General features: G+C 39.9%; 1 protein-coding gene across 3 annotated transcripts in view; it reads left to right on the top strand.

Moving 5' to 3' along the window:
• The window catches only part of ZNF318 (zinc finger protein 318), a 27,936-nt gene extending 3,399 nt beyond the window's left edge, over positions 1-24,537 (top strand). Inside the window, exons 2-11 of one of the 3 annotated variants that reach the window (XR_003572947.1) lie at positions 1,917-2,062; positions 6,874-7,507; positions 8,637-10,061; positions 12,492-12,591; positions 13,350-13,636; positions 16,836-17,039; positions 17,516-17,615; positions 18,638-18,756; positions 19,148-24,167; positions 24,479-24,537. Coding sequence is in view for 1 of the 3 variants with exons in the window: in XM_027899274.1 (XP_027755075.1) it covers positions 1,917-2,062; positions 6,874-7,507; positions 8,637-10,061; positions 12,492-12,591; positions 13,350-13,636; positions 16,836-17,039; positions 17,516-17,615; positions 18,638-18,756; positions 19,148-21,817 (5,685 nt within the window). In the remaining 2 variants the exon portion in view is untranslated. The other 2 variants (XR_003572948.1, XM_027899274.1) reach the window with 2 other exon arrangements.

Below are 24,537 nucleotides of genomic sequence, written 5' to 3'. Positions count from 1 at the left end.
TTGCTTTCTTGTAAGAAAATTGGCTGAGATTAGAGGATAGGAGCATGTTGGGTCAACAGAGAATGGAGAAATGATGAGCAGGTATGCAACCTGTTCAGTAATGTGGCAGTAGTAACTGTGGTTTAGATGACAGAACAGGAAGGACAAAAATGCGGTGCAGTGCGTAGGTAGGAATGACTAGTGGTAGTGTTCAAAGCTCCAAATGCAAAAACCATTTAAAACTAGAATTTCTCAAACTGGGGAAAAAAAAAATCCTGAAGTTCAAATATGTACTGCTGTAACTGCTCCTCTCTGGGCAACCTGTAGGGCAGTCACAGGCAATCCTAATATCGTTAACTTTCTTAGTGAAAACTACTTCTTTCTTTTGCCCAGTTTGTTCTGAGATGTAATCATCACTTCTCTCTCTTCAGTGGAGATGGTTGACATCAATGTGCCCAACTTGCTAAAAGTCTTGATGACAAGAAGATGCCCTCGAAGATTGTCACTTCTTGAGGCAGCCATCAAAATTAGGTGTTATAATGGGCACAAATGAGCCTTCAGAGTGTGTTTGTGTGAGACACATGCACCTTGTACATGTTGTGTCTCTCAGCCAGGCGGTTGCAGGATCAGGCCGTGCTGTACAATACAGCTGACCTTAAAAAGTAATTAAAATGTCTTCTGATAAATGCTGGGATTCATATTAATAGAACAAAACAATAATCACTAATATGTTATATTTGAATAACATGTGCACAATGGATTCTAGTGCAGATTTGTACTGCAAATGAATTTTTTTCAGGCAAATGTGTGAGGGAATTCCCTTGCTTTCTTGTTGGAAATTACGTCCTGTTCTTTTGCTCTCTTGGAGGATTGAGTTGAATCTGCTGCATGTTCTTGGGGTGAATTCAGACAATAAATACAGTGCACCTGCTGCTTGCAACTGCAGTTTTCTGCAGTGAAAGCAATATGTGGTGCATGACTGGTTTGGCAGAATTGAAACTGGTGCACTGCTTTGTGTTAAACAGGATCTAAATTGTGTTGGTTTAAAAAAGCAAGTCACGTATCTCTGTCTTCAGGCAGTGTCATCTGTTTCTTATGAAACTCCCGTTACTTTGATCATTCCTTTATTCTAATGCCATATTCTGGAATAATGTGAGGTGTAACTAGTTAAGCAAAACTTAAAAATAATGACATTTTGTGTACTGTGTATGGGTCCAATGGAAGTTCCATGCAAAGGCAATTACTCAGACCTTCTCTGCCTTAGATTTTTCAAAGAGAACTTTACTTAGCTCTGATTTATCTCTACCAATAATAAACAATGGTAGTGAGAATTCTATTATAGAATGTGTTTCTAGTGTCACTGGTGTTTTTAGTATTATGTTGGGTTTATCTATTGAAAGCAGCATGAGGTGAGAAAAACTGTTGAAACCATGACTGCTAGGAAAATCTTTGTTTACAGTGGTTTATACTTTGCTTCCTGTTGTTACTGAAGTTGGAAAGGTCCAGAAATCCAGATACTTTTATTAAGAAATTCCTGGCAGTGTTTTTTATTCCATGTTTATTTAGCTGCTGCTTCTCTACAAAGAAAGGAGGAGAGTAGCAAATCTGGGACTTTGTGAACTTCTCTCTGTTTTTATACTTTCTGAAATGGTGCTTTATGAAATGTATTTTTAAGTTGAAAATTTCTCTTCTAGACAATTTAAATATGGAACATGTTATTAGCAGCTGGAAATTAAACTCAGTCAATGCCTTCCTGTTTCTTAAGTAACTGAAGACAATAGAAATATTTGAAACAGTTGCTTTTCTAGTTTGATTTTTTTAAATTGGTCCATCCACCGCAGGTCTCATTTATTAAGCAGAGCAGAGGCACTTGCCTTTCTGTAGCTGAGATTAAAATTCCCTGATTGATGGGCTTGCACTCTTTCTTCAATTTACAGAGACGTTCACCGAGTCTCCGCTCTGAGTCTTCACTGGAACACAGTTTGTGGATTACTGTTGGTAATGACCGGTATTGCATTGGCACACCGGAGCGGAGGAGGCTGCCTGATAGACTGGGCTCACCAATTGATAACCTGAGTGACAGGTATGGACCTCCACAGATGGGCATTCATTCATAGTGCGTGAAACAGCGGGGGAGTGGCTCTACTGGCCCAAACATCTAATTAGCCCAGGGAATGCCTAGGGAATGACAGTAAGCATGTAGTGAGGCTTCCTGGGATACTCCCGCAGCCTCTGGCAAGTTGTGGTGCAGGGAATTCCTGAAAAAAAGTCTCTGCCTGTGTTCATAACTAAACGGATATTTCTTTAATTTTTGTCAACTGCGTCTAAACCCCATATAAACTAAACATGCAGGAGGGAGGGTGATGTTCCACCCTTAGGTGCTTCCTTCCCCTTAAGAGGTTGGACGTCACAGGGAGACACTTCATTTGATATTTCATTGCTTCTGCCACCTCCTTCTGTTTCTTACAAACCTATCTAGTCCTTACTAAAAGGAAGGTTGTTTATTATAAGGATAGTGTAAAGCTTCGGCTTGCTCATTTATTGGGGCAAATCATCTGCTTTCCTAATTTTTGAGACTAGTTTATGAAAAAGCTTAGAGCAGCTTGAAGAAGATTGTTAATTTTAAAAACCCTGTAGAAGAGAAATGAATGTAGTCAGACAGTCTCATACATAATAAAACAAGGGTTAGAATTCTTAGGATCCCTTGATTGAAATTAGAGAGAAACAGTTAATGAAGAGACTTCTTTTGTGTTAAAAATACTGCTGTGAACAGAGAAGTTTAACTATTAGTAGATACTGTTTGGAAATCTTTGCCTCCATTAGGAGAAGGGTTATAATCTGGCAAAAGAAATAAAAATCAAAAAACTTTTGCAAATAAAATAATTCTCTTGATTTGTGAAGCTAAAGATGGCATAGTTTGTGTCCCAGAGCACATTTGCAGTTTCAGGTCAGGGATAAGCAACCAGCACAAGAAACCCCACTATCACTTTCATTTCTGATGCAAATATCAGCAACTGTTAAAAAAGAACCCAACAAAACAAAGAGAGAGAGGGAAGTGAGTAGAATAAGTGAATTTCCTGTCTTTCTCAGGTGCAAAGTTAAGTTTCAGCACGTGTAGAAAACCATGTTTTTAGTTTCAGTACTGTCACTTTTATGCCTTTACCTCAGTTCTCCTGGGATCAGTGTTCGATTTGTAAATCTCCTGTGCAGTCTGCAGTCTTCTGAATGAAATGAGTGCATATGCCCAGGGAGAAAACAGTGGTTGGAAGAAGGAACTGGTATGAAGTGTAGGAGAACTGGCACTTCTGTGACAAATTAGGAACATTTGGGGTTGAGGGGTGATGGTGTTTGTCCCATTGCTTCCTTTTCTCCGGTGAGGTTTTATATTTAACCTGTTTTGTGGTGCACAGTTGGAAGTAACATCAGATATAGTGGAGTTTATTTTAACATAAAAGTAAAAGTCACAAAGAACTTTGACTTCTGTTACAGAACCCACAGATATAAAAAAGTTGGTCAGAATAAACTCCAGAGAAGGTATAAAATTGACCGATGAGTCAGAATGAGAGTAAGAGAAAGTGAGACCATGTAGACTTACTTTTTAAGTGACTTCCTATGTATTTGTAGTGTAAGTATGCAAGAACTTCATGTTTTTACATTTCCTTTTTTTCTGTCTAATCTGTCTGTTCTGCCTGCACTTGTCTGAGTGATGCCCATTGTCCAGAAGCATAAAGTATGTGACAACCTAGTCATCCATTAGCCTTTCCTAAATCTTATAGGTATTGCTTCTGTATTTGAAATTTCCTCATTGCTAGCCATTTTGGTTGTTTTCAAAAGACACTTGGTATTGGGTTAAATATACATTGTTTATCAAGTATTTTTCAGCATATATTTTTCCCCCACTGAGAGGCTGCCCTGGTGCCGGGACACTGACTTTATATCTGTCACTGGTTTTACAGTGGTCCTTATTGTGAATCATCATTGGATTTAATCCTGGTCATATCACATTCTTATTTGCCATGAGACTTTCTCATTCTAATAAAAAAAAAAAAGAAAAGAAAAAATAGAGTGTTTTCTGAAGATGTCTCTTCAAATTTTGAAGTAAATGGAGCAAATAATTCTGAATTTAGTTATTCTCAGCTATTTTTGCTAACTACTCAGAGATTTCAGGCAATCACTGACAAATTATTCTCCCTAAGTTGTAGGGCCTTGGGATGGTAGAGAAGTTCATTAGGCTATAAAAGAAATAAAATACAAAGGATGGAAATCAGGGATGATTTTAGAGTCTATTGCAGCAGTGGATTTTCAGGATGCCCGAGGTGACTTTCTCAGAGTGTGTGTTCACATACAGGTCCATCCTTGAACATCTGTAAGAACTTGCCCCAAGTTACTAGGGCAGCTGGCCTGCACATGTCTGTGTAGGCATCCTGAATGCTGCTTCAATGTGTCTTCAAGGCATCTGATCAGCTTCAGTCTTCTACTTCAACAGATTAGTATTTTTTTGTCTTCCAGAACCTTGGTTTATCAAAATGAAGAGTAAATCTTATCCTTCTCCATGTCTCCCACTTCTCCCACTCAGTATTTTTAAGACATTTTGCTACTACCTGAGCTGGCATAAGCTGCACAGAGCATCCCACTAATTCTTTCACCTGAGGTTAATACAAAAGATAGACCATATGCCTGCAGACACTTGGTCTGCATTAAGCTGTGTTCTTAAATAGCGTTTTTTGGACATAATGTCAAAAGTAGCAGTTGGCTTGAGTGTGAGCAGCTCATCTGATTTCGTATTTAAAGACTGTGTTAAAGGGGAGTCCTGTTGGTTGCTGATGGCAAAGTACCATTATTTATTTCTGTTTCTGTGTATGTGAATAAATATGCCAGAAAATAAATTACCTTATACTAGTTGCAGTTCTCTGAGGCATCATGTCTATGTAGCCTATTGTCTGTTTTCCTTCTCTGAGACTGCAAATTCCAGTAATTCATGGATTTTGTGTTGGTGAAGGAATTAGGATGGTCACAGTGGTACCACCTTGTATCCTGTCTCAAGGATGCAATAGCCAGTAGTGGACATTACTGGCTGAAAGTATCCAAACCAATTACGTGACATACTATAGTTCCTGTAAGGCAAGTAATCCTTTTTCTCACACCTTTATTTAATATTTGGGGTTTAAACTTGCGTCTTAGCTGTTCAGAGCATATTTGGAACATCTTTCTAATTGTAAATATAGTAGGTTTGCTGTTCCTTTCTTTCCAAAGTATGATTAAATACTCCCTCTCCTTTGTCGCTGCAGTCAGAGTATTTGAATTGTAGGTGACAGTTGCCAGGCATGCATTCAAATCATTTTATTGGCACAAAAATCAGGCGAAGGTGTATGGTGAAATGCATCTGCTACTCCACCAGGTTTGTTCATGCAGCTTGTACAGGTTTAGCAGGCTCTCAGAGAAGGTGACGCTGGAAATAGACATACCTTTATGTAGGTTGTGAGCAACAACATTTATGTATGAAATCTAGTTTTAGCTACTTTTTAGATCTCTTTTGTGCTTTTGAAGGAGGGCAATATGGGTAGTTTGCCGGAAACTGGAAAGATACCGTCTAATACGGTGGATACAGGTGTATGCCAGTTTTTCTTTATAAGATGTGTTGGACTGATAAAGTATCTAATGAATGCTTTGCAGTGATGCAGGTTAGAGATGAAGTGAAATTTTGTGTTGATTTTGTTCCTAAATATGTGTATGTAAACTATAAAAATACCGAAGAAAAAAACCTTGTCTGTGCGTGTCTGTTATTCCTTAGTCTGATTTTAAAAACTGGGGCTTTAATTTATCTGCAGATTTTTTTGAAGGTGTCTTCTGGCATGACTTGATTTGTCCTTCTCAGATATATAGGGGGACCTTTCTGAGTAGGAGGAGGTGATTTTTGAGGATTCAGGCCATTGTTCATAGTTTGTCTGAAGTTGATATGTTGATCACTCAGGGAAGCTTCTTCTGTCCCATTGTTTTCACTTAAGGAGCACATTTTCTTCACATTCTTGGAGGATCTTGCTAGATTTTGAAATATGAATGAATAAAATTAGCCAGCAGCTGGTAAATGTAAAGTGGTTTGGTTTGTTTCTGCCTTATCTACAAGAAGAGTCCCAGAGAAGTTTTTAGGGGTGGAGAAAAAGGCTTTACTTAAAACAGTACCCCTAATTGGAGGTGTGTGTAGGAATCAGTCCAAAAGAAAATACTCCCAGAGAAGAAGCTGGTTACTCTGGTGTTGTGCCAGTTGCGTGTCCATTGTGTGTAATAATGCAGAGGCTGGCACAAATGAATGATACTGTAACACTTACTCTCCCTTGTTCATAGATATCAGAAACTGTACTTCTTTTTGGGTATAGCCATTAATGCGGTTAGTGACAGTCCTGTCTACAGATCTGTTGCAATACACAACGTAGCTAGAATTTGTAGTCCTTGTCCACAGCTGAAGATAAAAGAAGGATCTGGCTGCACTTGCCAATGTGAAACTGAATTATATCTTGAATAATTCACATGAAATCTGACCTTGGCATCTTGCCAGGAGAAGGGAGGAGAGGGATTGTGGTCTGAAATATGATAGTAAGGTTTTTTTTAAAACGTGTAGTCTTTCACATTCACAAAAATAAATCCATCCTATCAGTTTTTCAAGGCTCTTTCTTATTCTGCAGTTGAATTGTTCATGTCACTATGTTTGCAGGTGAACAGTACCATTAAAAATAAGTCTCCCTCTCTCTCCACCCTGCCTTTTACATACATAGAGTGTTGGTTCTGTTTAGTGATGGTTCTGAAGCCAATTTGGAAATTTCTTACCCTTGAGTAGGAGTAAGGCTTAATTTACTCTGATTCAAGTCCTTTTGTTTATTCTGTGCTTACCTTACACAGGGATGATATGGCTGATGGTCCAATATTCACTAGAGGCCTCACATGTCCTCGAGGCCTTGAGAGATACCCATCGCATGAAGATCAGCCCTCGAGTCCCTTCGCTGTGAGGCACGATGAAGACTATCGCAGCCGAGATGTTTTCCTCCACCGCTCAGATTACAGTCCACATTATGGCCGGCGAGAAGAGCTGCCTCGCGGATCTGACAGAGATGGTGACAAACTGAGGAGATCCCCCTACCCACTGAGGCCAGAAGAGAGGGGACGAGAAATCAAGCGTCCACGGTATGAAAAGGATGAGAAGATGCATGGTGTGAGCGGAGAGCATCAGGGTTTCTCATCAGGAACACGGAACTATCGCAGACGAAGCCGCAGCCGTAGTAGGAGCCTGAGCCCATCATACCTGAATGAAGAGTTCCGAGAGCTTGACCGTGCAAGGAGGAAAAGAGAAGAAGAAGAGCGTAGCAGAAATGTGAATCATGATGTTTCAGGCAGTGGCTATGCGATCCCTGGCTTGACTAACACACTACAGACTTCTGAGCCTCGGTATACATACAGGCCTGAAGAAATCCCACCCATGCCCAAAAAATCTATTTTGAAGAAACGAGTGGAGATGGAAGTAGAGTCTCCTATTCAGGTTTGGTCTCTGTCAGTCTGTCTATATGATTCTTATTTCCAGAACTATTACTTTATGATACAGAATGTTAGTTTGATTTCCAAAACAGAAAACCCAAATCTTTATGTTTTCCTACCTTTAGGAGAACAGGTGTCTTTTTGCAGGCCTATACAAGTTAAAATTGCATTAGAAACTCTAATAGTGAAGGCATTTAATCAAGAATCATATATATTTAATTTGAGGCAGAATAAAATGTCTTTGTGGGAATCCAGCCCAGGATGCTGAAATCTGGGTTAGCTTTTATAGAAAAGCTGACACTCCTAGTAACACAGGCAGTCAGGACATTGATCAAAGCTCTTTGTCTGTCACAGTCTCTCTTTCTTGTTTCCTTATAGACTTAGAGAACTGCCTAATGCATCTCCAGTACCTCTGTCTGAAAACATCTTTGGAGTTTCCTATTCGTTTTCTCTTTTGGACTGTAGGGCTGGGGTCAGTCCTACTTAATTTGTACCCAACCAATACCAGTTGTCTCAAAGTTAGAACAATGGAAAGACACGTGGCTGTGACCACTGTTATAAATTGACTTTTCTTGTGTTTTAATGTATCGTTTTGATTTGCCTGTTGTACTGATCAGTGTTGGTTTGACAGTGACATGTTTATCTCAGGAGTGTTACAATCCTGAGGATCCCATTCCATACCTATTATTGGAAATGCTATTTACATACCATTGATTATGAATGTTTGAAGAAGACTGGGAATAACTCTACTGCAGTTGTTTTTAACTCTATTAAGATGTTGAAAGCCTGTTTCACTGTGACTAAACTCAAAGCATATCCAAAATTATGTTGCAGGGTTTCAATTGAAAAGGTAAAAGTTTTTTGATTGCAAAACATTTGTGAAATTAAGTTGTGATTTTGTGTATTCTCTGAGATAAGCATTCATTACTGGACATGTCCTCACAGAATCATCAGGCAACTTGTTCTGTAATTTTCTGTTTGTGTTCTCTTTGAACTGTATATTGTCTTTTCTAACTCTTTTATTTATTCAGCTTGAACTCAAGGAGGAATTAACATGTTCCTTTATTTGTTCTGTGAGGTGCACAGTCGCCTCAGAAGGCCTTGTAGTAAATAGTACCTTCTCTCTCTTTCAGCCTGAGAGCTTTTCAAGCAGTCCAGCTCCCAGCAAGGATCTTCCTCTTCTTTCTAGTCAGTCATCTTTGCCCCAGAGCAACAACGTGGCTCCTTTTGCCTCTGAAGTGGAGAACTTTCTCAAACGGTTTAACAAAGACTCTCTTGTGGAGTCTACAAACAAGGAGTTGCGTGAAGACTTGTATGAGTGGAGCCCACTTTCTGGGCCTCCCAAAGACACTTTCACGTTTGAAGAGAAGTTTGGAAGCTTCTTAAGTCACAAAGAAAAGGTAGAAGCCAAGTCAGAGCCCGCTGATCGCCATACTGACTTCCTGCTACCTCACGAGAGGGCCAGTCAGGATGGCAGTGGTTTCTCCCGAATTCTGGGCATGATGGCTGATTCTGTAAGTGCTCAGGAGAAGAGGAGGCGTAGCTTTCCCGACATTGAAGATGAAGAGAAATTTCTTTATGGTGATGAGGATGAAGAGACCAAAATGGAATCTCTCCCTGTTCAGAAGCCCCCAGTGAGTTGTGGCAATGAGATAATAGTCCAGAAAACGAGCCCACCTCCTTCTCCTGCTCCAGCTGTCAAACTGGACACTTTAGAAGAGCCAAATGCAGAGTATGCAAAGATCCATGACTTACTCAAAACCATTGGGCTTGACATTGGTGTTGCTGAAATTGGGAAACTGGCTGTCCGTACCCAGGAACGCCTTCATGGCAAAAAACTGGCATCTCGTTCTCCGGACCGTCGCTCTTCAGACACTCGCAGACTGGACCCTTGGGACTTGCGGCGCAGCCGGAGTGACACTCGTTCTCCCGAGTCAGGCCAGCAGCGTTCAGCGTCACCTCCGGTCTCTTTTCAGCAGTCCAAAGATGTGTCCTCTCTTCAGAAATCAGAATATACGAAGAACAAGCCAGTGGGACAGGATATACCTCCGTGTGCACCAGAACAGCCTCTTCCTTCTGTCTCTCTCATTCCCTCAGTTCCACCAACTCCTCCTAGTTTGCCACCTACACCTACTTCTGTTTCCCAATACCAAATTCCCAGCTATTCCCACTACACTCCCACTCAAATGCCCCAAAACTATCCACCTCCCACGATAGCTCCTCCAGGATACGATGCGTATGGGCATTATATGGCGTATGCAGCTCCCGGCTGGCCCATGTACCCCACTGCCCAGCAGCCTAATCCTACACTGCCAGAAGCTCATGGTCTTCTTACGATGGCCATGTCAGCGAACCCCACGCGTCCCAATCTCCGGGTGATTGAGACAGTGTCCTTGGGAAAGGATGTCCCTGATGTAAAAAGAGATGGTTCTGTGCTCGTTCAAGTCCCTACCACTCCTTCTCATTCCAAAGCGCCCCTTCGTCTGTCTTCACACCCTCTCAAAAATACCACAGAAAGGATGTCGGATGAAAAGAATCGGGCAGCTCAAAAGCAGAAGGTATGCTACATATTCTAATACATCAAAGTGTGTTGCACTGCATGATAGATGGGGTGGAAGCTTTTCCTCTTCAGGTACACCTTTTCTTTTTTTCATGAGTGGCTCCAGTTTAAAAACAGTTCGACTGAATTTACTTTTGTTAAAGATTTCTAAGTATTTGTCTGTATTAATCTGTGATAATTTAAAAAATGCATTTTAAATCCCCCAAAGTTGTATGGCATGGGCTATGGCAGAACAGATGAAATCAAACACAAAGTTGATGTTTCTTGGACCGGCCAAAATCTTGCAGAGAAATTACATGATGGTCACAGCCTGGCTTTATTCCACTGAGCCTTAGAAACTGAAATACCTGAAGATATCTAGCGATATATAAATACCTGAAGGGACAGTGGAAAGAAAATGAAACTGGGCTTTTTTCATTTATGTCCAGTGTCAAGACAAGAGGCAGTAGGCATAAACTGAAACATAGGAGGCTTCATCTGAACATGGTATATCATAACATGATTATATTTATATTAGACATTCTTAAATACATACTAAAATATATCATAATTCACCATGTCATGCAATTTTCCCTCTACATTTGTATTAATTCTTACAAAAACAGCAAAATGAGAAGAACTTAAGGGAAACTGCTCTTTATTTGGAGCATCTGACACCAGGTTTTGTGTATTAATGTTTTCATCTTCTAGTTACCTTGGTTTGCACAATAATTAGAGAGTAGTGGGGAAACAATGTATTTTAAAACAGGAAACTGTAGTTACATAACTGTAAAAGAACTGCAAGATTCCTAAAAGTTGTTTGTATTTTCAAACTGATGTCCACTCAGTCTTTGTGGTTAAAATAAGGGCATAGAATGATTTGAGTGAGAGGGTACCTTTAAAAGATCGTTTAGTTCCAAGCCCCCTACCAGCGCGATGGACACCTTCCAGTAGGTCAGGTTGTTCAAAGCCCCATCCAATCTGGCTTTGAACACTTGCAGGGATGGAGAGTCCACAGCCTCTCTGGGCAACCTGTTCTGGTGCCTCACCACCCTCATTCTAAAAAATTTCTTCCTTATATCTAGTTTTAATCTACCCTGTTTTAGTTTAAAACTGTTGCCACTTGTCCTGTCACTACATACCTTGGTAAAATATCTGTCCTCATCTTTTTTCCAAGCCCTCTTTAAGTATTGAAAGGCTGGAGTAAGGTCTTCCTAGAGCCTTCTCTTCACTTAAGCAAAGTGCTACATCAGCAAATAAGTGAGCTTTTACTCCTTGCAGGAGTAATTTTTTCAGCTGACATGGCTGAAATTTTGTACTTAATGAAATCTGGTACCTTTGGAAGAGCTCTGTTGGCTAAAGGTGTGTGGTTTTCCCTGCCCTGACATACCCTGGTAGCTCACCTCTGCGTCTTGGTGGAACTAGCACTTTGTCTGCACTGCAGACATTTTTGACTTGGGCTTAGTGCACCTATTTTTTTGCTGGGGTGGCTTGCAGTATAAAAACTTGTGCGCTCCAGTTGATGTCCCCACGCTGCAGAAAACCCATTATGAGAAAATGGTGTTTTGGGGATAAAAAAAATAGCACACAAAAGCTTACGGCGTTTAAGATGTGGCCTAGCTGTGTTGATAGAACTACTTCCAGGGCTTCCTGCAGGAAGGATCCCGCTGCCATTTACATTGCCATTAGTAGTAGTGGTTGTCTAGGGAAGTCAAAGCCTTGAGCCACTTGTTGTTTGTTCAAGGAAGGAGTAAGTAGTCAATTTTAAAAGCATTGTGAGGGTGAAAATTGGGATTTGTCTCTTGAAAAATAAAGCTGGAAAAGGAATTGAAAACACTTTTCAGGCTTCATTTTACCATATTACTTTGTTTCCTTCTGTGAGAATCAATGAAAATCGGTGGAAAATGGATTTGTGAGCTCCTCATGTCGCAGTTTACCTTACTGAGCAAGAAACAAAGTTCATCCTGGTGTGTCATTTCAGACAGTTATGATCAGATTGAAGCAGAAACCTAAATAATAGCTAAAATTGTCCAGAGTCAAAGCAGGAGGCGAGGTGAAGGGCTGTGAAAGCTGATGGAGCATGCTAGCTTTAGAGATACTGCACGAGTTTTGAAGAGCCATCTAGCATTGATCTTGCTTTCCCCTGTACAAGATAGTCAGCTGAGCTTCTTCCTTGGGAAGTGGTGCAACAAACAGAGCAGTTTTGGGGAATACACTGCCCAAAGGAAAAAAAAAAAACTGCCTACATATAGGGCTGAAGCATGACCACACTATATAGTTACCTTCAGATACATATGAAGAGGTGAATTCATTGTGTTAAAATACTCTAGAGCATTCTGAGAATGGTGAGCAGTGTTCTGTGTCTGGCAAACTGAGGTCTTGCTGCCGTTCTTGCAAGACTGATTAACTTGTGTTGGAAAGAGAAGAACATCCCTTCCAATTTATTTAGGTGATAGAAGAGAGAGAAAAACTGAAGAATGACCGAGAAGCACGGCAGAAGAAGCTTTACTATCTCAAGACTGAATTGGACAGGCTTCGTAAACAGCAAGGTAAAGTGCATTACCCGCCCTGCAGCCCCTGCATCTTTTTTCCTGATGGTCGTGTGTCACAAGTTCTGGTGCCTTCTAGGAGAAGTGGAGACTGAAATAATAATAGTCTGTAACAGTATTTTCATACTCCTGGCAATGCAAAACTCTTGAGAAAGCACTGACCTAACTACCATATTAAAATTACTTGCATCAAAATTTGGCTGTTACACTGAAGCAAACAGTTGCTCTTGCATCTTCTTTGGCAACTTGTTAAGTTAAATGAATTGCACTTTGTGCATTTTAGTGCTTCTTTATAGGAAATGAGAAATAAAACGTCATCGTGCCTTTCAATTTTTCATGAATCTTATCTGGAGATGGAAAAGTCCTCTCTAGACAGAACTAAATTTTTATCTTTAGATCTTATTTGAATCAAGTAAATACTAATTTGCCTTGCCTTTGAAAAGTGATACTTTCAGGTTAAAATATAAAATTTAACTTCTGCTTGTTCGGTCACCCAGGGAAATAGTGATTATTAAATAGATACTCTTGAGGATTATGTTGCCCCTGTCAGGGTGTATATTAAAGCAGTCCTTATAGAAGGCAGATCATGCAGATTTAGTGATGCTGTACCTCAGAATCACTTCCATCTTTACAACTTTATAGTCAAGATTTAACTGCGCTATGTTATATTGGTATTTTACTTGTTGCCGGAATTGTACAGATCTTAAGTCAATTTTTCTGTTGCATTGCTGACTCTTCAACTTCCTTGACTGGCTCAGGAGAGATGTTGAGGAAAAAACGTCGTGAGAAGGATGGACACAAAGACCCCTTGTTGATTGAGGTGAACAGACTACAGGAGAATATTATGAAGGAGATTGCAGAGCTGCATAAAGAATCTGATGCAGCTGACAAGAAGCAGTCTGAGCTTGACAAAGTAGCACAGATCCTGGGGATTAACATATTTGAAAAACCCCGGAAACCATCTGTGGAAACTAAAGATTCCTCAGAAAAGAACAGCAAGTCAGAAAATGCAAAAGGTGTGGAGAAAACATCTTCCTCCAACAAGGTAAAGTCTTATGGCTTGTGTCCTAATGATTTTCCCACTAAGAGAAGAGGGCATTGGGGAGACACCTGGTCCCAAACATTTACTAGAGGATCATTTGATGTCATTTGTTACCACATCTCATACACTGGTTTTGATGGTGATGCAGATGAGAGTCAATGTATCAGTGTTTATAATTTCCCTCAGGGGTTTGTGCAGTTTAATATCACTTACTGGTTTTGATCTTGGTTTTGCTGAAGCACTGGTTGAACAGTATCATGAGTGTTTGTAGCTGTTTGGTTTCACTGCCATACCGGGAGGACGGAGTTGTTTTCTGTACAACGTTTCTGGCGTGGCCTTTCAAGGACGAGTGTTTGTAGCAGCGAAGCTCTTTGCAAGTTTGGAGCATGTTGGTCTTCTCACTGGGTAATGGTAGTAACAAATCTCAAGACTCACATATGATTGTCAGCTTAACATGATCATTTTGTACGTGCTACGTGTTCTCTCTTAAGAAATGTCAGTATGCATGAGTATGGTCTCTCTTACACAGTCTGTACTACTGAGGGCTGGATGTACCAAAACAGGTGTACTGCATTCCAGAAGATAGTTTTTACTTTGGAAGTAGTGTGTGATACCAGCATCTGAAAGGTTATGCACATATTCAGAAAATTATTTATCCTGCTTTTCAGATGTTTATTCAAATATGTAACAGAAATAGCTGATGGGAGATTGTAGATGCATTTTGTGTTGGCCCTACTGTATATATTTTTTGCAGAGAGGAAAATGTTAGTAGGGTAAGATGTATAAGAACATTCAGAGGGCATCTCTTCAATGTCTAGAAGTATCCAAAGGGAGGGTGCCAAGAGGCTGGAGCCAGGCTGTGTTCCGTGGCGCCAAGCAATAGGACAAAAAGCAGTATGCTGAAACTAATGCCCAGGGAGTTCCACTTGAACATGAGGAAGAACTTTACTGTGCAGGTGACTGAGCGCTGGAACAGATTGTCCAGAGAGGTTGTGAAGTCTCCCTCACGGGAGATACTTAGGAACTGGATGCAATCCTGTGCCACGTATTCCAGGATGACCCTGCTGGAGTAGGGAGGTTGGACCAGGTGACCCACTGTGTTCCCTTCCAACCCGACCCATTTTGTGATTCTGCATTTCCTGCAAGGTCACTCAAATCTATGTATCCTGTAGACTTTTCCTTATGATTTATCATGGTCTGGTTCAGAGAACTCTAACTAGATATCTTCCATTTAAAGGCTTGCTTTTGTTTTTGATTTTGTTGTTTCTCGAAATATCACTGAAGTTTACTGTCCACTTACTTTTGCAAATCATTTGCTTCAGTCACCACTTTGTAAAACTAAAGTAGGCAACAACGTCTGTTAAGTCCTACACTGCATTAAGTTATAGAGCTTTCTTTTCTTGGGATATGGCATGTGTGAATATACTTTTCATTATTTTCACTTGCATTGTTTGTATCGTCCAAACCCATAATGATCTCCTTTTCATAGTTCCTTATTTTAATGTAGAAAATTGTGAGTTCTGGACAGGATTAATATTTTTGGACATATGTAGGCACATAGGGCTCTGCCTTTAGTCTCTAATATTCACCTTGTAATTCTGATTGTTAACTTTTTTTGTGAAAAGAAAGGTGGTGCAGGCCTGTTGACACTGAGATTGGTTGACTCTGCCAACCTAAGGGCATCTGCCTTTCTGCTTATCTGCAAGGTACCTTGTGGTCCCTTGCTGCTGAACTTGTGCCTGTGTGTTGTAGTCCCATAGTGCAGAAGTGAAGATGGTGTTACTGTGCTAAACAGACAGATCACCCTGTCTGGGCTTTAGACAGCAGGAAATTATAAAAGCATCTTTGAGCAGGGGTAAAGCACGAACTGGAGTTAAGAGTTGTCTGTCACCTATCCATGTGACAAGCACTGCCTTTTAAAGTTCTGATTGAGGTAGTATTTTTATAGGATATACTGGGTGAGTGTATGTCTGTAAATAACATTAACATTGATGCTTCTCAGACATCGTGAACAACTTTCTATGCACTTCCTGCAGATCGTAAGTTGATCTCATTGTTTAAGAGAATGTCAGCTTTGAGTGTTCTGGCAGACAGAACACATGCAAATATTCACTGGGTCACTTGCTACTCTGCTACCAAGAACTAGATTGTATTGGGATATCTGTGGGGTGCAGAGTGGCCTGGGTGTCTCTTCATTTCGTGATTTACAATGTATATTGTGTGGAGTGGTGGTAAGGAATTTCAAGTAAGGCAGATGTTATTTAACAATTTTGAATCTGCTTAAGTAAATTTGTTCAACGCTGATAGTGAATAACTTGGAAATCATGCAACCAACTCAAGTCTGCTTAGTTAACATGCTGTTCTTTCCAGACTGCCATACAGGTTAAAAACGAAAACATGATGGGCTTTCAGCCATTAAAACTATAACTCAAATCTCAAAATACAAGTAGTACTATCATAATCTAAATTATCAGGGCTCATTCATGATCAATTTCAGGTTTTCTTACAAGTTTTAGTTTAGTATTAATTTTGGGTAGAGTCCTGAAATGTCTGTGTATCTCTGTATGGCGTCTTTCCGTACAGATCAATGTAAGTGCAAATATCACATGTTTAAATCACAAGATCCTTCACCTTATTATGCTTAGGTAATTAATAAAACACCATCTTTCTATTATTACTAAGCAACCAGTATTCTGGAGAATTCAGGAACATTCAAATAATCCAACAAAGCTGATTGAGTTAAATACTTTAAGTCAAGTAATTTTTACTTCCTTTTCCATTCTGCTTTCATCCAAGCTACTTTTACAGTAACTTCTGAATCCTTTTAAGTGAACTATTTTAGATCTTCTGGGCACTGTTTGGCTAGTGCATTAAATTGGAATTATTCAGATCGTTACATGAAACCAATAAAATGGGAAGGGTGCATGCCATAGGGAATTTGTTCATTGGTTCCTTGATTATCTACAACCATCCAGCATTACATCTGGGAGCCTTATTGGAAACTCTTCACTGCAGCCACGCAGCATCTTAATCGACAATACCAGCTGTCTGAAACAGTGGAATTAACCTGAGCGCTGAAAAGCAGGTGATATATTTTTTTGTGTGTGTGTGTGCGGCTTCTGCTGGAGGCAGGTTCTGAGTTCTAGAGCATTATGTCTGTCCTGCCTTGTCTTAGAGAAGTGTTTCCTTTTGTTCAATTTAGGAATCAAAAACTACTAATGAAAAATCCAGAGGTAGAAGCCCGAAGCCAGCAGAATCCTCTTCACAGTCCTCCAAACATCCTTTCCAGTTGGCCAATATTTATGAATATTATGATGCAGGGAACCACTGGTGCAAAGACTGCAATACCATCTGCGGGACCATGTTTGACTTTTTCACACACATGCATAATAAGAAACACAGACAGGTATGTTGCAGGCTTCCTTCACTAAGTGCATTTCATGTTGCTATAAGTATTAACACTAAAACATACATCACAGAAGTACATTTTACAAGAGAACCTGAAGTAGTTATAAAGAACTCAAGAAGTTGCTTATCAAATCCTTTTCCCCTAATTTTGGACTTGAGCAGTTGTACAGCTACCAGTGTGTTCCAACTAGTGTAAATGGGGCCTGTGTTCAGTTTTCTCAGGTTTGCCACTTGTGTTTCATATGTTTACCTGTTCTTTGCGATCATTTACATTGTACCCTTTTCACAGGTTATTTTGTCATTGTAAACTTGCAAAATGGGAGGGGAAAGAGAGGAAAACTAATTCCTGTAAATATTTACACGTTGATTTTAATGTTCAGTGTTCTAAAAGGATGTTAAAAAGGAAAAAGACAAGTGTACTTGCCTTGCTAGTGTAATACATGAGCCTATATACCTCTGTCACTGTGCAAATAGACCCTGGATCCTTACAACAGACCTTGGGCTTCGAAGACCCAGAGTGAGACCAAACAAGACTCCATAAAACGCATCGATAAGATAACGGTTCCTGCCAAAGGTATGTTAGTTTTTATTAACCTGGGTATCATCTCTCTTTGCCCTCCAACACATTCCAGTTGCTCAGAGAAAGGGATTTTATCTTAGCATAGGAGCACATATAGGTACTGTATTATTAGATAAAAAGCAAATGAATTAATGTCCTGGTTGTTCTTGTGGAAAAGGTCATGAAGAAGGAGTGTAGGAAAATACAGCGTGGTTCCTTCTCTTCTTTTTAGAATTTAGTTTTTTATTTTGCATACCAGGTGACTTTTTCAGTCTCCAGTGTAGTTCTGAAGTGATTCTTGCTAACATATTAGATTTCAGAGCATGATCACAAGAGCTTGCTGTGTTTGGGTAGATCTCACACAGTACTCTACATAGTCTTGCAATAGACTTTTCTGTTCAGTACACTTTTAGCAGAGGTTGCCCTGAAAAATGACTGATGAGTACTTGGTATAGTGTGGGTGCAAAGAATCTGAGAAAGCCATATGGAAGGAGCTGTAAGGGGTTTGAAAATTAATGCAAGATTTTAAATCTGAGTGTCTAAATGGGCCTGCCAGTGATCAATCTCATTTTAATTATCTCTTGGGTACTTGTAGTGCCCATTAAAGACAAATCTGCAGCGTGTTAGATATCTATAGCTGCTTCTGTAGGCATAAGGGTGCAGTCTTGCTGAACTTCAAAGAAAAACTCGTATTCTTTTTATAAACCAGGTGTTTAGTGTTTGAGCAGACTATACCACAAAGATGGAAAATAGATTAAGAGTGTAGGAAATGTTAACCCATATGAACATCCTTAATGTGGATGGAGAGCACTTAAATATTCTTGAACCATAGTAATGCAACTTCTTCACTTTAGGTGTTTGTTCCTGGTAGTGATGGTTCCTATACTGTAACTGTCCAGGAGAGCAGCATTAACTCTTCCAAAAAGAACAGTGCTGGAGATCTTGCTATTGTTCTTTGATGTATTTTATCTGACTTTGTTAAGAGCTTGGCATTTATTAAGTTTTGTTTCTCTGATAATTTTCTTTGGCCTTTTCAGGCTCTGAGTTTCTGATTCCCATCACTGGATATTATTGCCAGCTCTGTCATGAATTTTTTGGAGATCAAATCTCAGCAGAGCAGCATGTGAAAAGTCATCCCCACAATGAGAAGTACAAGGTTGGTAACTGGTGTGCCAGGAGCAAGACATTCCCTATGGTAGCTTCTACTTGTTCCATCTTCCTTTCCCAAAGAATGACATCTAACTCCTTGGAGTATATGTATTTGGTTATTTTCACTACATTCTACTAAACTAAATAAACAGAGCTGCTCACTACATCACTACATAGAGACCAACCTTTTGTCTGCCTGAGGCTGAAACAGTGTCTTCTGTAGAGTGACAGCTCTGTTGCAAGCACAGAATGTGGAGTTTGTAGCACCTCGGTTTCTTGATAGGAGGAAGTCTCCTGTGTCTTAGCACTCACTGAACGAGTCAAAACTGTTAGAGCTGAATTTATTTATTTATTTTTCATGAAAACAGTGGCTAAAATTGTGCTGTTTATTTCCACAGAAATACATAGATGAAAACCCACTCTATGAAGAGAGGAGAAATCTAGACCGTCAAGCTGGATTGGCTGTAGTTCTGGAAACAGAGCGCAGACGGCAAAATGAGCTGAAGCGGAAACTAGTTGAGAAACAGAAAGAAGAGAAGGATGAGAAAAACCCAAAAATAATAAAGAAAGAGGAAGTAAAGAGCAACCCAGAGTTTGGAGAAGGGAGTAATGAAACTCAAGGCAAAATAGACTCTTCTGGGCGAAAAATGGGTATCACGGTTAAGCTAAAGAAGGAAGAGAAGACAGAGGAGAAAAAAGAAGAAAAGAAAGAGGAATCTAAAAAGGAATCACCAAGCCAGACTTTCTTTGGGAAATTCAGCTGGAAGAAGACTGAGAGAGAGGATAAAACCCCAGGAGGAGCTATTCCAAAGGAGGAGAACACAGAAGGAAACAAAGAGGAGAACAAGTGTCAGTCTGTGAAATCCCATATCAAGCCCATTGAAATCAAGCTGTCTGGGAAAACTGTTATTCCACACACTAGCCCATGGATACCAGTTGTTTCCACACCAACACCAGCAAAAGTTCTACCCAATCTACCAGTCCCCACCATGATTTTCAGGAAGTCTAATACTGCAACAGTTAGTAAACCAGCACCTTTGAACACCTTTTTATCCATAAAATCCTCTGGAGCTACCACTAAACCACTGCCAGTGGTAAAAGAAACGAATGCAGATCTTCTGCTGCCTCCGGATATCATCTCAAAAGCTTTTGGAGGAGAAGAAGTAATTTTAAAAGGGACAGAGGAGGATTTGAAAGCAGCAGAAAAAACTGAGTCTTCTCAGACTTCAGACAGACTACCTCCACGCCCTCCTCCAGCAGCAGTCCAGCAGGCAGCTCTCATCCCTGCAGATGAAGTAGCTCCAGGTGTGTCTGAAAGTGAACAGACAATGCTGGCAATGCCTGTGAGACCACCACCACCTTCAACTGCTTTCAGTGAGCAGGCAAAAAAGATAGAAAAACGAAATTCTTGCTTGGCCACAGCCAATGCTAAAGATCTTTATGATATTTTCTACAGTAGTGGTGGAAAGGGTTCGGCTGACAGTAAGCTTGCAAGTTCTGCACTTCCAAATGGAGAGCACCCTAACCTAACAAAACCTGCAGACTTATCTGCAAACCCTAGAACAAATAGTAGCTCATCCTCCTTGAAAGAGGATTCTCAGAATGTGGATTTCTCACACTGTAATAATCAGGTAACAGGGACTTTGATTCCTGGTGAGAATCAGGCTGAAATGAACAAGAAACCACTTCAGCCTCAGCTGTCAGAAATATCTGTCACAGAATTGCCAGAAATAAAAATTGTTTCTGGTATCCAGATGCCTGTAGAAATTGGACTTGTTGATACAGGAGGTGGAGAGCAGGCAGGCAGTCAGGAATTCTGTGATGCACAGAACACTGAGGTCCAAGAGAAAGTTGGACAGGAAGATGGAAATAAAACTGCAGTTACAAACACAGATGTTCCTGGTACCTTGGAGAAAGATGCAAAGACGAAAGACTGGGAGGTAAAAGCAGTAAAGCCTAAGCATAGCTTACAGCCAAAGACTTTGTTGCCTGAAACACAGAATGAAATTCAAAATTTGGGGAATTCTCATTTGGTAGAGGAAAAGTTAAATGATAACTGTAGAACTCGCTCAGAATCTGATAGTCCAAACTTGCTCTGGGATGCTTCCAGAACTAGTAATGGGAAAGAACAGGTTATCGCAACCCAATCTTATTCTAAGAGTGGTGGGGATCTATCAGATACTCCAAATGCAGAGATAAAGTCTGCTTCTAATGAGGTTAGTGCTTCAGAATTGCAAACCCAGAGGCAGGAAGTTGAATGTTTAGTCAATACCTGCTCAAACATTGTTCACCTCAGTTCCAATCTAGAATTAGTAGCTGAAAATGAAGAAAAGTCATTAGAACGCACTGAATCTGATGTAAGATCAGATAATTTTTGTATCAAGAGATCGTCAGAAGATGTGAAACACATTAAACCTCCCTCACAGATAGCAGAACTTGAGCTCAAAAGCACTGATTTCAGTTTGGGAGACAATAAGGTAAAACAGGAATGTTTCAGCATCCTGACAGCAGGACTTCTGAATGAGACTACAGAGGAAGTTACAAAACTAGAAAGTGTTGCATCTGTTAGGCTGGAGTCCAGTAGACATAAAAAACTGGGCATTGAAAAAACAGTGAATGAAACAGAGATTACCGATTTTGCTACATTGACTTCTGACAGTCGGGAAGATAAATTTTGCACGCAGATTTCTCAAAAAGCTATGCTGCAGCCTGGATCGCAGACCTCAAACAGTGACACTACTGAGGTGGTCATGCCAGTTCTAGAAATGCAGGGCATTTCTGCCACATCTGAGATACCTCTGCAAGTGGAGGAGAGCAAAGCTGGCACTGTTGAAATGCCATCACTGAGTTGTGACGGAGGCAGCACAGAAAGTCAGTCTTCTGGGTGCATGGAAACTTTCATTCCTGGGCTCAAAGAAACACATGGAAAGGTGGGTGGCTCAGGAGGCAAGGGAGTATGCACCTTCCAGAGCAAGAAGACTGAGCAATCAGAAGCTGCTGACTGTAGTTCGGAAGCTACAGCACATTCAGGAATTGCTGAAAGTGTAGCAGAAAGCCCAGTGGGTTGAAGTAAACCCAGCCAGTCCCAATATTTGAGGAGCCAGAGCTGGGATTATGTATATGTTTTTTGTTTGGTTGGTTTTTTTTTTGTTCCAGTTGAGAGTTTTGGGTGTATTTTGCATTCTGTGGTAGGGTTTGGCGAAAGTGAAAGTTAGATCATCAGAGGGCAGAACATACTTTATTCTGTACATAACTAATTATGTAAAATGTTTTTTCATGTGAATTTTTTTGCCAGTTTCTTTTCTACACTCTGCTATTAAAATGGAATCTCATTTATAATGCGTGTGTCTTTGTTCTTTATTTTGGGAGCTTTTATTCTTTGACCGTTCCTGGATGATTTCCAGCTCACCCTGTTTGTGTCAGTAGCATCATGAGTAGCCCAGCTGCTGGGACAAGCTCAAGAACAGCAATTTAGAACTTGAGGAAATGGAGATTTGCAGAAGAGCTAAAACTGAAAATTTCTTTGAACTGTAATGTCTGGGTTTGTTTACTTTGTTGTTTAAAATGCAAGAATGTGATTAGTTGATTTTGTTGTTTGTTTATCTGTCTCTGTGAATTGTAATTACTGCTGTATTACATCTGTACTTAAGCTGTTTCATTGTATTGTATAAGCACATATGTGGATGCCACTTCACTAAGCAAGGGGAGAAAATCTGTCCGACTGGCTTTTGGAGAAGAAGACTTAATCGGTAAGGCTCTGTGGCCTGACACCTGGACCAGACATATTGAGGTCACTTACATGATTTGAAATGGGCTTTCTTTCGTTCTATTGTGATCCAGTAACTGTTTGTGTTAAATCATTTAGCAGCTGACCAGCTCTGAAGAAGTAGAAGATCAGAACCCTGGTATCAGGAATTGGACTCGCTTCATGTGATACAGACACATGCATGCCTACCCCGAATGGTCCTTGAGCTATCAAAAGCTCTAGTGTGATGGTTCTCATTTGTATAGCTTGTTAAAGACTAAAGTATTAAATGTATTTGCTTGGATAAATACAACATTTTTATTTGTAAATTGTTTAAAAAATAAACATATGGAGGTCAACAAGGCTTTCTTCCTGTTTTTCTTTTTTTTTCCTTAAGGAAAGTGTTTTATTTCAATTAGTTTCTTACTCCTGTAGTAGCTGATAAAACTGAGAAATTGTAGAGGGTGAAGATACTCCACAGCTAGCCTGCTCAGTAAAAAAACAATTTGTTCCCAGCTAAAGTCAACGGAAGAACTACTTTCAACATCATCAGTAGAAGTTTGAAGTCCTGAACACTATGCAAGGCTTGAGGTGGGGTGTCAGGTGAGGACCCCAACAGAGCTCGCATTTCTGTAATTAGTACCTGCATATGGACCACCTGAGGGGGCAAAATCACCATTTTTCTTCAGTTTCCATGACTATGTGTGAAGAAGGTATGAAGCATTTTTCAGAGTCATTATGGTGGCTTTCATACTAGAAATGTAAGAACTGTCTAAGCTGAGTTTGGAAATCTAGTATAAATGGTCAAGTCAACAGTAAAAAAGTAATTAAGAAGGGAAGAGAGTTTTGAGAAAGGCTGGGTTTATGATGTTAAGCAGTTACTGCTTTTTTTTTAATGTAAGAAATCTTTTTTAGTATCATTGCACTACTTTCATCAGATTGCTGTCAAAACCAAAGCAAGCAAGGTTTGACCTATTTGGATAGTTTTAAAATTGAGTTGGTCAGTGAGTAGAGAGATTGCTTAAATCTTGGTTTATTAAAATGTCCTTTGTAGTTATTTCTTGGGTTTCTTCTGTATTTTTTTATTATATACCTGAGTTTATTTGTTTACATTTGACAGCTAAATTTTTCCCTCCCATTTTCTTTCCATCCTCTTCAATTAAGTGCTTGGTTCCTTGTAAATCCACAGAGGAAGAGAACTGATTTTCTTACTTGCCTTGTCATTGAGGGATATCAGTGCAGGGAAAGGAGATACTAAAGGGAAGGCTAAATTTTTCTACAATTCTGCTGTTATGGAATACACATATGCTTTTGGGTTAGGTTTTTTTTTTTTGCAGGTTGGTTTTCATGAAGGTCTCAGTGCATGCAATGGCAAACAAGTAATTTGGACATTCGTCTCCTTCAGACAACCTTATTCAGTGCTCTGTTATCTGTGTGGGACATACTCTTAATTAACTTTATTTTGGGGCAAAGGACAATGTAAATCTATTACCCTTGTTCTGTTCTCTCCTACAGTTGATTCTATGAGTAGTGGTGGTGGTCAGTGCTGAAACTGGCTGGCCATGAATTGAGAGGAGCTAGCAGCAAGGGCAAGCAAGAGCTTTGCAAAGGAGAAATTGGGAATTGTTACCTCATATTTGTCTAAAGCTTTCCAGAATCTGAACCTTCCTATGGTATAAATTAAATAGTACTTCTTTTCATGCCCTTCATTCAAATAATCATTCTATCCTTGAATGAAAATAGGGCTCTACCTTCCTGGAAGGAAGGTTAATTTGGTATTTTCTGAGAAAGAAGTAAAAAGTACTCCTTGAATCACTAATGAACAGGAACAGGTTGTATAGGTGATGACATCTAGTCACATTGGTAGACAGAGGCATTAACACTGTAATTTCATGAAATGGCTTATATTTTTATTTATGTATTTTTTCTTTTTTTCTTCCTTTTTTCTTCCCTTTTCGTTTTTTTTTTTTTCTGTGGTTTCCAGAGGCATGCAGTAAATGATTTATCCACTGTACTGGTCCCCTGTGCTGGCAGAGCTGTAGC

This window comes from Empidonax traillii, unplaced genomic scaffold, assembly GCF_003031625.1.
Source record: "Empidonax traillii isolate 1590-97213 ecotype Southwest subspecies unplaced genomic scaffold, ASM303162v1 scaffold653:size358915, whole genome shotgun sequence".
NCBI lineage: Eukaryota > Metazoa > Chordata > Aves > Passeriformes > Tyrannidae > Empidonax > Empidonax traillii.
The sequence above is the reverse complement of the archived record's forward strand: the minus strand, read 5'-3'. Positions and strand labels throughout refer to the sequence as shown.